Raw genomic sequence first — 15,224 nt, 5'->3', positions numbered from 1 at the left:
ACAGTGTCACCAACAGCATGACATGGATAAGAATGAATCTTTTGCCACCATGACGGCTCTTACTCATCAAGACAAGGTGTACTAAAGTCAAACCTTATGTTTTAGTGTCTCAGTTCAAAAAGTGAAACTCCTAATTTATACAATTATCACACATAATATTATATTTGAAATGGGTATTTGTACTCATTTGAATGACTACAAATGCAACCTGTGGCTCTTTGGACCTTCCAAAATCGCTCTCAATAACTTTGGCTGAAAATTAAATGACGGTTATTAAAAAATAAACTATAGAAGATTTCTACCTAAAATTATAAGTTGTGTGACACTTGTGGCTCTACATAAGTTTTACTTGTCTGCCCTGAGAGGAATAATGGCTCTTTAGGTTGTAAAGGTCACAGACTCCTGGGATAGAACAATAAAACAAAGTGTTTTTTAATCCTTTTTATTTTTTAGCCAACGTATAAATGAGAAAATCTGCTGATGTCTTGCTTGTCCAGCAGTCAGTCAACAACATCCTCCACAGAAAAGATGAGCTACAAACACTCCTTGCTAAAGAAGCTAGCCTGTCCTCAATACCAAAGTACCAGTACCTATATTCCCTTTGGGAACCTATGAAGGTTTCCAAATGAAAGAAAATCAGAGACAACAGTCTCTGATTTTCAATGAGGCTTCTTAAGCACCTCAGATGTCCAACAGGCTGATCCACTCCACCTTCCTTTGATGTAGTAATTTATGCAAAAAATGCCCTGACTGCATATTGAGTGCACACACTGGACTGTACATGCACATACTTAAAGGGGCAGTATTGTGTTTTTTTCTGTGCACATAGTGCTTTTTTATAGCACAAATCAAGTAACTATCTTAACTAGAGCTGTAGCGATACACTAATCTCACAGTACGCGATACTCTGCTCATAATACGATGTATAGCATATTCAGCAAACCGTACGAATCCATACATTTTTAAGATTTTCTGAAAGATTTTAGAAGGACAGTGTTTTTGGTGACATTTTGTGACTGTTCCATAGATTTGGATTAAATTTATTGAACTGATGGCGTAATACTGGTTTAATAAAAGTTTTTATTATATATTTGTTATAGATTTGCTTTGTTTAAATGTTAATTGTGTGGCTTTGTGTATTTAGTTATGCAGAAAAGGAATCTTTTTTTTCTTATTCATTGTTAGACAATGTAATTTGTTTCATTTCATTATTTAATTAATTGTAACAGGTTGTTTTATTAAATGTCATTTTTACTGTACACGTGCAAGTTGGAACACAAAGAATTTGAGTAGGATTTAATGTATCGATAAGCTTTGAAATTGGGCCTCTATCGCTTTAAAACATTCTTTCTGAAATCTCTACCTTCAAGAAATCATATTAACCTTTTAACAACATTTTTACCAGTGTTGCACTGAGAAGTAGCTCATATGATGAACTCAGCTGATGCGCAGTAACACCAGGTGTTAGCTAATTGCTGCTGGCTAGTCTGAAGGAGCCAGTAGCTAATTGCTGAAGGAGCCTCTCTTTTCTGTGGCTACTCTGTGGTAGCCTCAGAGAGTTGCTCTCTGAGGCGGAACTGCAGCTCTGACGTGGAGCTGTGGCTGCAAGGCGTTTTGCACAGCTGAGTGGTTGCCAAGGGCGATTAAAGGATTTCTCAAACATGCATGAAGAGAAAAGAAATTGAGGGACTAACATTATGTCGTGACGTAATACTCAAAAAAGTCAATTTTACATAATATCGCCCCTTTAGGGAATAAACACTTATTTATAATTAGTTTTCTGATAAACTGTTTTCAATAATTATTTGCCATAATCATCAGAATAAAGAGAAATAAAAAATATCTGCAATTTTTTTTTTAACTGTTACAGTATGTAATAAATGCTTGATATGAGTTTCACTTTATGAATTGAAGAAATTAACTTACGTAAAATTTCAAAATATTGATTTGAGCCAGCATCGCCTCTGAATCCTGTGATCACAGTTGGATCTTTGGAGCCTCTTCATTTGTTTGAGACTTTTTAGGTCGACTGTGTCACGGCTGATGCTGTAGCAGCTGCGACTGGTCTGCAAAAATGGCTTGAAACGTAACAAATGTGAAAAGTAATCCGGTGCTAATGTATTTTTCAACTCAAATTTGCATTGTGTAATCAGCAATCCACTTATCTGATCACTATCTTTTCATAATGCACCTAATCCTGATCTCATGGTTTAGTGTTTAGTGCCCTCTGTTGGTTGTGTGTTTATAAAGCAGAGCCTCCCATGATGACTTACATTTCTATTTTTTAATGGCTAATTTTTGTATCCATTGTTTATTTTTCTCTGTTGTCCTCAGCCCCCGTTAAGAAGAGTAAGTGATTCATCTGTTGTAGATATAGGTTTAGTTTTAGTTCTGGTTAATGTTAATTGAAAAGTTTAAAGATGTAGCAATAAGATGAAACACTTTTTTCTTGTTTTAGTCATATTTTCAGTCTCTGCAAATTAGAACCACTGTTTTAAAAAATTTTGAATAATTGTAACTTCTTGAAAGTAATCACTTTCTTTGTTTCCTAAACAATAGCTCTTGCACAGCGCCAGAAATTAGACTTCCCAAATTCTTCATTCCAGAGATTTTTTAAATCGAGGTTCAGATGGTCATTTGTGTAGAAAACTGATTTTGATTGTTCTCTTGTCTTACGTCTCCAGACGACCTTTTTAATTTTTTCACAGACGGAACAGGTTTGTTCTGTAGCAGCGATAATAGAAGCCCTTAGTGCTGTAGCCGTTTTCGTCTTACGGGATAACCTAGTCACCCCCGCTGATTAGAAACATTTCTAGCATCATGAAGGCATTGCAAAACCTGATAAGTTCCTCCTGCATTCCTGACCTCGCATGCCCCGATTTTCACTGCAAACTCCTCTGTGAACAGATTTATTTTTATTATTATTTCACTTTCATCCCATGAGTTTCAATCTGATACACACAAATATGAATAATAATGTAATTCTGGGTTTGGAGCTTGTAAAAAATAATTGGCTTAGTGACACTGTGATGAATTAACAGGAAATCTCCGTATTTCAAAAGCCGTTAAATTTTTTGCCTCTGGTTTCAGCTACTTTGGGGATGAGTTTGGGGAATATTTGCATTTGGATTAAACCCATCAGCATTGATTAATCAGCTGCCTTCTGAAGGATTAATTCTGCCTAAATCAGGATGTAAAGTTGTTTGATGTCTCTTGCACTTCTCACATTGAGAAGCCAAACAGAGGAATTAAAGTCCCTTTTAACAGTGTTTATAGCTTTGCTGTGACTTAGTCTCTTTTTAGCTTGTCCCTAGGGTCACTTTAGTTTTTCTCTCCTCCACCCTTGCCTCTGTTTTGTCGTCTCCCAGCAGAGACCTGCAAGTCTTCAGAACTTTTTTTGCATTTTGACATGTTACAAACATACATTTTGATGAATTTTACTGGAATTTTACAAATCATAATTCTAAAGGGAAGTAAAGATGAAGGGTTACGGAAACTACCTTTTGCTGCAACTGCAATTTTTTTCAGTCCCATTGAAACCAGCTTTCTAATCCTTGATTCTCTAATTTGTGTTCATTAATCATAAAATTCCCCAAAAAATAAATCGAAGTTTGTGGTTGCAATGTGAGAAATGTTGAAAGTGAAAGAGGTCTGAATGTTTTGTCCTTCAATTGTGTCTTTTTACTGTTTCAATCACTCACTTCATGTGCCTGTTTGACTTGCATGGTGCTGATGGTTCCTTCAACCGTGCAGAAGGTAACTTGGTGTTGAATTTCCTTGGACGAAGAAGATTCTTAACTTCAGCTGATGAATACGACAATTAAACACCACATTATGTGCTTCTGTGTACGCATGTAATACATTAATCAGTCATGTCGGCATCCTGAATGGGGGGGGAATCAGGGAAAACCAGAGCTGGTCATGGCGCTGTAGAAGTATCGATAATCTGCCACATGACGGATGTTGGCTGTTTATCAGTTTGATGTGTTACAGTAAATCAAGTGTGTAATGAAACGTGTTTGTTATAATTACGAAAGACTCATTGGTCGTTTCTTGCTACCATTTATTCCTGGAGACATCCCTTAGCTCTGGTTTTCTCTCAAGGACTTGAGTATTTTTACGTTTAATTTGCCTAATTGTTGGTCATTGTTAATGCTCTAAAAATCAACGCCTCGCAGTTAAATCTACTAACTTGACTGAATTGAGTTTTGGAGGCACTAAAATGACATCTCTAAAGACTAATCTATGCAAATAGCTTGCTGTTTGATACTATGAGGTTATACAACATTGTTTGGGTTGCAGTTATTCATTTTTTTCCTACATAACCAACTGGTGTAGCAGTTAGATTGTATCTTATGAAATGTAAGATGATAGGATTAGTTACATATTGCAGCTTTAAACAAGTGAATATTTCATCCCAGCTGGTCCCTTGGCATTCTTCATGCCAGCTGACTCTCACTCAGCAACAGCAGCTCAGATGAATCAAATAAGCATGTGGTTGTGTGGCATTTGCCAATTAGTGCAACCTGACAGCATCTTAGGACAAGTGATTAAAGGTCAACTGAATAAAAGAGGACCAGAGCAGGAAGAGTGGCTGGATTTAAACTTTGAATTTAACGGTCAGCTAACAATTGGCTCCGACTTTGCTTTCAATCAAACTTTATTTGATATGGCTTTGAATTATTGAGTTTTGAAATAATCTTTGTGTTGCTCTTGTGTACCTTTAGGAAATCCTAATCCTCCTAAGCTTGAAGGGTCAGTGGAGCCTAAAGGCAACTCCCTCAAAGTCAGCTGGATTAAGCAGGATGATGGCGGATCTCCCATCCTGCATTATCTTATCCGCTATAAACCCGTGAGTTAACAATTTATGCATATTGAGCGTAAAAAATACCCTCACTTTGGGCTCCAGTGTGCATCTCTGGGGAAAATACATTCCCAGCATAATTATGCTTTTAAGCAAATATCCGTCCTCACCACCTCTCTTACGGCATCTCCAGGTTAATATATAATTTCGCTTTCCGTCACATCAACAGTTTGTTTCTTGTTCTTCTAAAGTTTACGCTTTAAACTTTGAAAGCACGTTGTTGATGTCGATCTCTGTCCTCAGATCCAGACGTCACAGTGGAAGCCTGAAATCCGGATGCCCAGCGGCAGCGAATACGTCGTGCTGCGTGGACTGGACTGGGACACGGAGTACGACGTGTATGTGGTGGCCGAGAACCTGAAGGGGAAGTCTCCGCCCGCCACCATGTCCTTCAGAACATCTGCAGAGCCAGAGGCCTTCCCAGGTACGCAACATCTAAACGGGGGCGCAACAGGGTGAAACACGGGAGCCAAACTCAAAGCTGAAAAACGAGTGCTGCAGTCTATTCTTTAATTTAACTCACATTAGTAAAGAGAAAAATAAAGTGTTGAAAGTGTGTGCATCTTTACAGATTTTTTTTTCATTTTGTTTTTTTGTCACACTTGAATGTCCCAGATCATCATTTAAATCTTAGAATCAAATAAGGATACTAAATGCAGAAATACAGTTTTCTAATTATGTAGTTCATCAAGGGAAAGAAAACTCTTCTAATTAATGCAAAAAATATAATTTCTCAGTGGAATTGTTGTAATTTAGTCAATTGGAGCGTTTCAGAGTGGAGCTTAGAGGTCCTGACCTGGAATTTGGGCCAGAGTTATCCGCTTGATGGTTGGTCGGGCTCAGACTTCTGATATACACAGCTCAGAGAAAGCCAAACGAGAATGCACAATGTAAGGTTGTGGTAATCTACTTGTAGTGAGAGTGGAAGAGTAGATGGTTTAACCTGTTGAGGAAAGAGTAAGAAAAACAAGCGCAGCGCTCTGCATGCTGCTCTGCTCAAGCAGCGGCGCAGATAGGAGCCTATCAACCACACAACCCAGATGATTTACATTTGACTCAACTTGTGGTTTCAACAAGCGACAAGATGGAGCTGGAAGACGTTAAAATCTAAAAACGAAAATCTTTAAAACATGTCAAGTTTAATTCAGGCGCCTAAGTTAAAGTTCAGTAGTCGGGTTCGATCTAATAGAAACTGTTTTGGAGTATGAAGAATCTGCTTAATTTCTTGCCACATCATCTTAATTGGATTTAACTCTGGCTTTGGCTGCGCCATTCAGAGACACACTTGCTGGTTTTCTTTGGATAATTGTTCTGCTGTATGACCCAAACGTCCTTTAGCCTAAAGTCACAAACTGAAGGCCAAATATTCATCAGAATTTCAGAATTCTGTCAATTCCTGCAAATTGTCCAGACTGAAGCAGCAAAACTGCTCCAAACGGCCATGCTACCACAAAGAGGCAGGTTAGGTTGCATAACCTTCTGCTATTCTATTAATATATTAAATAAAGAGTTAAAAACTGGCTTCTGGGTTTCTTTTTTTCTTTTTGGATGCATCGTTGTCTGATACTGAAATCACTTTGATGATCTGAAACATCTAGGAGTGGCAGAAAAGCAACAAGACAAAAAAAGCTCTTTAGGAGATGAAATACTTTCTCATAACTGCTATAAATATCTATGTTGGATAAAAATGATTTTTTCTTTGTTGTCTTTGAAACCTGTGGCTGAATAAGCTTGAGTTTATGTTTCACAGGAGGAAACATCCTGTTTTTCCCCCTTGACCTGTGTATAATTTTAACCAAGTAGATGAAATAGTTTTCCTCTGAGAGGAATAACTCTTAATTAACACGTTCAGTGAGGTAATAGCTGCAGTCGAAGTAACTTGTTACTAACGGTAGAAAACCCACACAGCCTGTCAAATTCCCTTTAAGTGCTAGACCCTGTCGAGCGCTTCGCTGAAGTATCGCAACAGGCCATTATGTCTTCCTCTCACTTTTTTTTTCTAATTTATTTCCCGAACTAAAGCATTTTCCACTCACCGCCACTGAGTCACCCATCCAGTCAACACAGTGTGCTTTTTCCCCCTCCTTTTGTGATGTGCTGTTGCTTTGATGTGTTGCTGCTTCTTTTACTTTTTTTTCTCCCTCAAATGTGAGAAATCATTTTTCTTAATTTTTTTTTTCACCTTTGGTTTTCAGAGCTGAAACATTTTTTTCACGCTCTCTCTCTCTCTTTCTCTGTTTTCCCCACCCTTCTCTTTTTTGCTTTCATTTCCTGCCCTTATTTTCTTTCTCTCTCTTTTCATCTCCTCGCTCATTGTTCCTGCTCTCTCTCCTGATCCTGGATATTCGTGTGGTGGGCCCACGTGAACATTTTCGTCCCGACCTGTGTGCGTTTTGGTCTGGTTTGTGCTGTCTCGACCCACAGCCACTCAGGGCAGCTCATCTGTGACGTACACTTTGGTCCTACTCATCTCGCCCCTTGTCATTGCGCTTCTGCTGTCGTAGTTTATGTTTGGGATCTACATCGTAACGACGGAGGAGAGCCTGCCTTTTCTCTGGCCTGGCTTTCTTTCTTTCTGGACGCTTTTAGCCACTATAGCGGACTTTCTCCATGACAGATGCGCCTCTGTCATGGCGGCGAGAAGGCTGTTGTGTGGTTTCAGAACAGACCAGACAGACTTAATGAACCAAAGGCAGTGGAAAACCTACGCCTCCCACAGATTCACTCTGCTCAGCATTAGCACAGCTAGCCATCAGCACTTGACAGAGAGGATTGCCAGTTTACAATTATGAACAGATGTGGAGATATAATAAAAGTTTTTTTTTTTTTTAAACAAAACAAAACATAGCACTTGAAGTCGAGTGAGCGCCGAGTACTGAACCTGTCTGTTTACATAAACACTGTATTATATTGTGTTTCATAAAATTGTACTCTAGAAGTTTGGAACAATAACACTGACAATGCCGGGGGGAGGACTCAAATATTTTTATCGTTTATATTGGCAAAGATTCACAAAATGTTTACTGAAATTTTAGAAAACATTTATTTTTGTGCAGATTAATAAGATTTTTTCTCTTGTGCAAGTGTTTTTAATCTGATGTCCACAGAAATTACATCATGTTTTTTTTTATATATTTATATGTGGAAGGTGCTTCATTGAGCTGCAGTGCTGTGAAAAAGTATTTGCCCTCTAACAGATTTATTCCGTTTCATCCATTTCGCCACTTGTATATTTTCAAATAATAATAGGTGCCGACCCTCTTGGAAAAGCAACTGAGCCGATCCTAAATCATAGATTAATTAATGATCAAATGCATTTTATGGAGAGCTGTGTTCAAATTCACTAACTTTATCCATGCCCGCCCTGTAGAATCCAGGAATAACATAAACAGAACCTCGGCTATACTTTTTCGCAGCACTGCATGTTTATAATTTGGCAGACATATTTACTTTAGGCATGGGTCTGTTTTAGGGAATTTTTGTGTAAGACAAGGTTGTGCACTAAAATACGTATTTCACAGGCAGCAAGTTTGAAACCGATCATTTGAACATCTTTTTTCAAACAAAAATGTTTGAATAGGTCAAAACATAATTCTGCCATGGAGAGCCTGTTTACGATTTGATAGGGATGCACCGATGTGAAAATTTGGGCCGATATCAATTATTGCAGATAACCTCCCACAATCCTTTGCTGCATCACACACATAACTAAACAATACCACATGACCAACACCCCACCAGAAACAAACAACAATATGACAACAAATGTTCGTTAATATTGGCCCGGTTTTATTTCTGACCAATACCGATATACTGAAACATTGCTACGCTGCTGCTAGTGATGATATTTCATGCATTCTTTGAGAAATTTTATGCACTCTTTGAGATTGATCAAATTCCTGATCTTGGATCAAGCAAAGCAAGCAAACAGCCATTTACACGTTTTGTATTGAATTAATCTTTCTCTGTTGATTCAAGAATCTGTGAATCGCAGTGGTGAAATATTGCGTAGATAGAAATCTTAATTACTTTTGATGAATCTGAGAAAAGGATTCATAAAAAAGAAAAAAAATAAAGCCCTCATCGTATCACTTATATGGTTTGAAATACTTACTGTGGTAGACATTGCCAGAGTTCTCTTGGTCTGTAAGGAGCATAAAGTAAAACTGTGCAGCTTCTCCCCTGGATTTTGTTGTGCAGTGTCAATAAATTAAGTTTCAAAAAAAGCATTTGGAAATACTTCAAGTTGTAAAAACTAGTCATGTGGGAATTTAACTATTACCACACAGTTGTGTTATGAATTTGACACCGTTTTCAAATTGAATGTGGGATGTCTGTTAAGCAGCTAACAGTTTATAACGATGTTTTGCACAATAGACATACATCACTACATTTATGAGGCACTTATTCCATACCTATATTTAAATCTGTGCATCACAACAAAAACACAAATATCATAGATAACATACGTGTCATCAATTGTGTATTATTTCAGGAGTAATAGTAATAATTGTTTCAGTTCTGCTTTACATATGTGATTATATCTAGATATCATTTTGTTTCAAAACCATGTGATTAATTTTTACTTAAATTTGTCACATGAAAATTGCATGCCAACCCATGCCTAATTTAGTCAATAATCTGTATAATCAAAGTTGAATTCATGCAATAAACCCAATCACATAAAACATTTAAGTCATCGGCAAAAAAAATGATTGCACATGTTAAAAATAACATGTTTGCATATGTGAGAAAGGAGGTTTCTCCTAGCAGAACACTATGTTGTGCAGGGTGTTAGTTGCTTTAATTGTCAGTAGTCATAATGTTATGGCTGATTGATGTACATATTAAAATATTGCATAAGAAGTCCGTAACAACTAAAAGTAGTCTTAGATGAAGAGTAAAGATTCAGCAGGTTTTTCTTTTTTGGAAATGGAAATGTTGACCCACATGTAACCAGCAACACTGTAAACTTTGGTTTTCTTGTTTTTCTAATACCAAATAAATTGCTTGAAAATAAAAAGATGTATACAATTTTTTCCCTTTAAATCAGATCTTTTCATATGAAATACACATTCATCATGATTAACATTAGAGGAAAATTACAACAATTCACATACTGCTGACTCATGTTCAAAATCCATTCAAGGCAACTTGTCGGTAACCACTCCTCAGCAAGTACGTTCTTTATTTTCATACAAGTATTTGAAGCTCCTGTAGCTTTGTAGCACTTTAATTTGGTGGTTTATGTTGTGCGTCTCAATGCAGTTTCTCACTGCTCTGTATTGTATCTCTTGTCTGGCAGATCTGGGCGAGGAGGGCCCGTTCTTCATGAACATCATACTCTGGGCAGGAATCCTTGTTGTAGTATTTATACTCCTGCTGCTAGCAGTGGATGTCACTTGTTACTTTGTCAACAAATGTGGCCTTATCATGTGCCTGTGTGGAAAATCAGGCACTGGGACGAAGGGGCACACGATGGAAGAGGGCAAAGCTGCTTTTGTGTGAGTATGAAAGATCACATTTAAGTTTGTTTCTCTAATTTGTTGTAATATGCCAGCTCTGAGCGAGAGAAAAATATGCACCAGCTATTTTCTTTCCGTGCACTGATAAGTAGTAAAATTGTACTTAATTCATGTACATTTATGAAGTCATTTAATTATGCATTTATATTTTACACTTGAAAGTGTCTGATTAGTAATGGATGACTTCCTGTTGACCTAGTGTATGTTTATATGACACAGATGCCATTTTCTATTACATTTAGCATTTTATTGAGTTGTTCTACAAGGCCTTTCCAAAATAAGCAATAAAAATCCAAACACTGTAAAATCACAACAGTAACTAACTGCTAATTAACTACCTTAACTAGATTTCGTTTTTGCGTCCATCAGGAATGAGCACAAGTGTTTTGCCGAACAGAACTGAACCATCTACACACCAAATGCTGATTACTTAACATTCAAAAGATATCTAAATAACCATTTTTCCTTTAACAAAGCAAAACATACACATGCCTCTTGTGTCCTGAAAATCAATCTACTCATTAACATTACTGACTCATCCATTATATGCAATGACAGATTTGGAAAGACTAGATTCACAGCTCTCATTGCATCTTCTCACACTAAGCCAGTAAAATCAAATGTTGGTCAGCACATCATGTGCTGCCATTGTAATAACGCCGCCCTGTTGATCTTATAGGAAAGACGAGTCCAAAGAGCCCATAGTGACAGTCAGAACAGAGGATGAATGCACAGCCAATCACAACGCAGCCGGACCGATAGAGCCCAATGAAACTACACCTCTCACAAAGCCAGAGTGAGTAAATAGCAGACAAATAGCACTCAGCAACTTTTACGCAAAGGTTTTCTTAACTGTCCGACATTGCACTCCACTTTAAAGAATCGTCTTATTTAACAACATTTAATTCGCCTTTTCAATCTGTGGAAAAGTTCAGTTCATTCTTGAGTGGAGTCCACTGGATTGTGTTGCTTTTCCTTTCCTCCTCCCAGTCAAAGGGGATTACCGTACTTTGTGTTTCTGCTCCAGCTCTGGAGATTTTCTGTCTCATTATGTGAAGGTTGAAGCAATACCAGTAAAAGACACAAAAAGGCTTTGTTTTCTCCCCCAAGTGTGGTCAATTCATAAAGCCATTTGACAGCCTCAACCAGCCATCTCATACCAGAAGTTTGGAAGAAAAAGCAAAAAACTGTAGAAAAATGCAGAACGAGATTGTCACTGGTACTGTTTAACCCTTAAAGGTGGTTCAGTGTGGTGCTGTAGTTCACCTAGGAAGATTGGTGCCTTTTAAGTACATTAGTTGAGTAGTCAGTGTACTCCATGTTGGTGTGTGTATGGGATGTATCCTTTAATGTTCACTCACAGCATGATGCCCCTTTTTTCTTTTCTGTTTCTTGCTAAGCTTAATAGTTGCTGTTTTTCAGTTGCTTTTGTCTCTGTTTGTGTAACTTTCTGAAGCCAACTAATCCCTCTGCATGCTCTCGTTCGGGTCACCCCTCCTCTTGTCACAGTCACCCTGGTGTCTAGTCTGTGTGTCTCTGTTCTCTCCCTGCTCTCTCAGGCTGGTGGCTTCTCTGGCACTGGACACCCCCACCTCCGTAGCCACCAACTCAGACACAGCCACCGCGACCATTGATCCTGCTCAGGAAAGCCCCTCTAGCGAGACCACCACACTCACTTGCAGCCTGTCCACCCTGGCCAACGAGCCCTCGCCCACCCCGCTCACCGCTCCAGCCCCGACCCCTGAGTCCAACACGGCCCCGCCGACCCCCGTGATCTCCTCGACCGCCGTCGAAGCCAAAATGGCGCCGTTACTTGAGGAGAGGGGGGGTAAGACCTCGGAAGAGCCGGAGAAGACTAGCAATCCTCCTGCCACCCCCGAACAGTGTAGACCTCAAAAGTCTGGAACGCCAATTCCGCCAAAGCGCAGACACTCTCCCAGAATCGCAGCTCAGAATGCTAAAAACAGTCCGCCGGTTTCCCCTCTCGCCGTGTCTTCTCCTCTCTTTCCAGATGGCAAGAAACCTGCGCCGAGCCCACCGGTCAACAAGCCCACTCAGCGGGCCAACGCCGAGGCCTTAAGCAAAGAGATGCTGGCGCAAACTGCTGACACTACAGCGAACATTGCCCCGCCAAAACCAGCCCCAGAGTCCAAACCTGGTCTTCCAGATTCTGCCGCATACACCTTTAGTGATTTTGACACAGATAATCCAGCCGATAACAACATGCCCACAACAAAACCCGCTCCGATTAACACTCATTCAGATATCCCTAATGCCGTCGAAGATCCACACCTCAAAAATCCCGTCACTCTATTGGCAGACGTCCCCTCGCCTTTACCCATCACCCCGATCGCTTCGGCAGTCCCGAATGACCTTCTCACGCCGGGGTCAGACCTGTACGACTTAACGGCTCCGGACGCAGTGCATAAAAATGCAGATTTAGAGTTACAGCTGAGAAACAGCGCAGGAAAACCCTCCCGGCCCCTCTCAGACCTGATTAGCTTAGAGAGCCCGTCCACCGTCCCCTCTCTGCCCAGCGGAGACCAACCAGACTTCCCTCCCTCAGGCCCAGTTCTGGAGACTTCAGAGACTCTCAAGACCGCTCCTCCTGTCAACGATGAGTACGGCTCCCTCTAGAGGTTTATCTGTGTGCGTGTGTCGTTCGTGTGAGAGTGCGTGTAACTTGTATGCTCATTCATTCACCACCGCATCTTGCCATTGACCACACAATATCAGATATTGCAATGGTAAACTGTGGTAATGACATTGGGGTGAATTTTATTTCTTAGTGGAATGTTGCAGATAGAACTGATCCGATGGTTGTCATTTTCTTTGCCTGTGTGTGACAGTTATTCATTGTGGGATTTGTAATTTGGAAACCAAACATTAAGAGTAGTTGAGCAAGTTTTTAGAAATGCAAGTTGTCAAAGGGGCAGTTTTATGTCAAATCAGCTTTTGGGCTTTACATTATGCTATAATGTTATTATCTCATCAAAAACATGCCTGGATTCTGTCATGCATGTTTGAGAGATCATTTAATTTGCAGTGGCAGCCATTCAGCTGTGCAAAACTGCCTGGATGGACCTTGTGTGGCCTTTGAGACACAGTTTCCAAACGTCTGCCTCATGGAGCCCCCATCCCTGTGATTCCCCCACTCAGCTCCTTCAGACTAGCCAGTAGCAATTAGCAAACACCTGGTGGAACTGCACATCTGCTGAGCTCATTATTCGAGCTACTTCTCAAATAACGAGAAGTTATTCGAAACTCTGGTAAAAATGTTTTTAAATGGTTAATGGAGGAATGATGTGATGACTTCCTAAAGGCAGAGTTAGAGCAGGAGTTTTTAAAGCAACAGACACCCAATTTCAAGGCAATAAATGACAAAGTAAATTCTGTTTTGTCATATTTTATAGGTAGGTAGGTAGGTAGGTAGGTAGGTAGGTAGGTAGGTAGGTAGGTAGGTAGGTAGGTAGGTAGGTAGGTAGGTAGGTAGGTAGGTAGGTAGGTAGGTAGGTAGTAGGTAGGTAGGTAGGTAGGTAGGTAGGTAGGTAGGTAGGTAGGTAGGTAGGTAGGTAGGTAGGTAGGTAGGTAGGTAGGTAGGTAGGTAGGTAGGTAGGTAGGTAGGTAGGTAGGTAGGTAGGTAGGTAGGTAGGTAGGTAGATAGATAGATAGATAGATAGATAGATAGATAGATAGATAGATAGATAGATAGATAGATAGATAGATAGATAGATAGATAGATAGATAGATAGATAGATAGATAGATAGATAGATAGATAGATAGATAGATAGATAGATAGATAGATAGAATAATCAGTGACTTGATTGTTCTATAAAATGGCTCAATGTGCCTGGAAAACTCATAATGCTGCCCCTTTAACTAAGCTCAATCTGGGTATACACATCCAGTTTTAAACAAAGTTAAAAAAGGATTCAGTTATGTTTATTAGCACATCCAGAGCCTAAATCACATGTGTGCTTTGAAAGCTGAGGCCCACAGTGATGTGAGTCCACACATCAAAATCTGGAACTCATTAATTTAATTTAAGAATGGTAGACGTTGTTACTGACTAATTTACAGACTAGCAGCAGGATTTACCTCTTCAAATAGCTCTAGTTTACTCTGAGGTCAGGAAATCACGGGTTTAATTTGCTTTGAACAATTTTATTGTGCTTTTTTGTTTTTCACAAAAAAGAAAGTCAGAACATCCCCCCCCAAAAAAATCCCTAAAGAGATTTCAAGGTAAATAAGAACCTAATGACAATAAAGAAAATTAAAACAAGATTTTAAAAAAATGCCATTTCAGCTAAACACAGCATCATGTATGCAACAAATATCCAATACATGAAGCACTGTCCCCAAGTACAGCGTTTAAGAATCTGGTTTGTTTTTCTTTTAAATAAAAATGTAGACTTTAGATCATTTTCAACACGGTCACAATGAATACAGTATGATTGAATCATACCTTGTGTATTAATTCATTAACAAAAGTGATACTATTAAAACAAACTGAATTTATTTTAGAAACAAAACTGGACTTATCTATATTTATTTGCTTTTTAGAAAATGTATATAATCACAGGGTTCCTACATTTAAAAGGAAACTTATTTTTTTTTAAAGCAAACAAGGATTTTTAGAGTTAAAGTGTGGCAAAGCCAACCACTGTCTGGAAATTATATAATTGTTTGTCCCAGATCTTTCTCCACATTTACTTTGGGAGATACAAAAATATCAACTGCCTGCAAAAAGTGCTGTAATTTTCAGAGCGATTACACATAATGGATAGTGTGACATGTGAGAACGCCTGCCTGCCTGCCGACTGCGATTCATTTT

General features: G+C 39.0%; 1 protein-coding gene across 8 annotated transcripts in view; it reads left to right on the top strand.

The window, feature by feature from the left end:
* Positions 1-15,224, top strand: part of ncam1b (neural cell adhesion molecule 1b) — a 111,210-nt gene that overhangs the window by 91,952 nt on the left and 4,034 nt on the right. For 3 of the 8 annotated variants that reach the window (XM_055045406.1, XM_055045405.1, XM_055045404.1), the window contains 5 exons: positions 4,728-4,852; positions 5,108-5,288; positions 10,170-10,368; positions 11,069-11,185; positions 11,949-13,010. In XM_055045406.1, the coding sequence (XP_054901381.1) occupies positions 4,728-4,852; positions 5,108-5,288; positions 10,170-10,368; positions 11,069-11,185; positions 11,949-13,010 (1,684 nt within the window). Of the gene's footprint in view, positions 1-4,727; positions 4,853-5,107; positions 5,289-7,288; positions 9,903-10,169; positions 10,369-11,068; positions 11,186-11,948; positions 13,039-15,224 lie in introns of those variants that run through there. The other 5 variants (XM_055045411.1, XM_055045410.1, XM_055045408.1 and 2 more) reach the window with 4 other exon arrangements.

Source organism: Poeciliopsis prolifica, unplaced genomic scaffold, assembly GCF_027474105.1.
Source record: "Poeciliopsis prolifica strain line A6 unplaced genomic scaffold, Auburn_PproV2 SCAFFOLD022, whole genome shotgun sequence".
In the NCBI taxonomy this organism is placed as follows: domain Eukaryota; kingdom Metazoa; phylum Chordata; class Actinopteri; order Cyprinodontiformes; family Poeciliidae; genus Poeciliopsis; species Poeciliopsis prolifica.
Note: the sequence above shows the minus strand (reverse complement) of the source record. Positions and strands in the feature narration are given on the sequence as shown.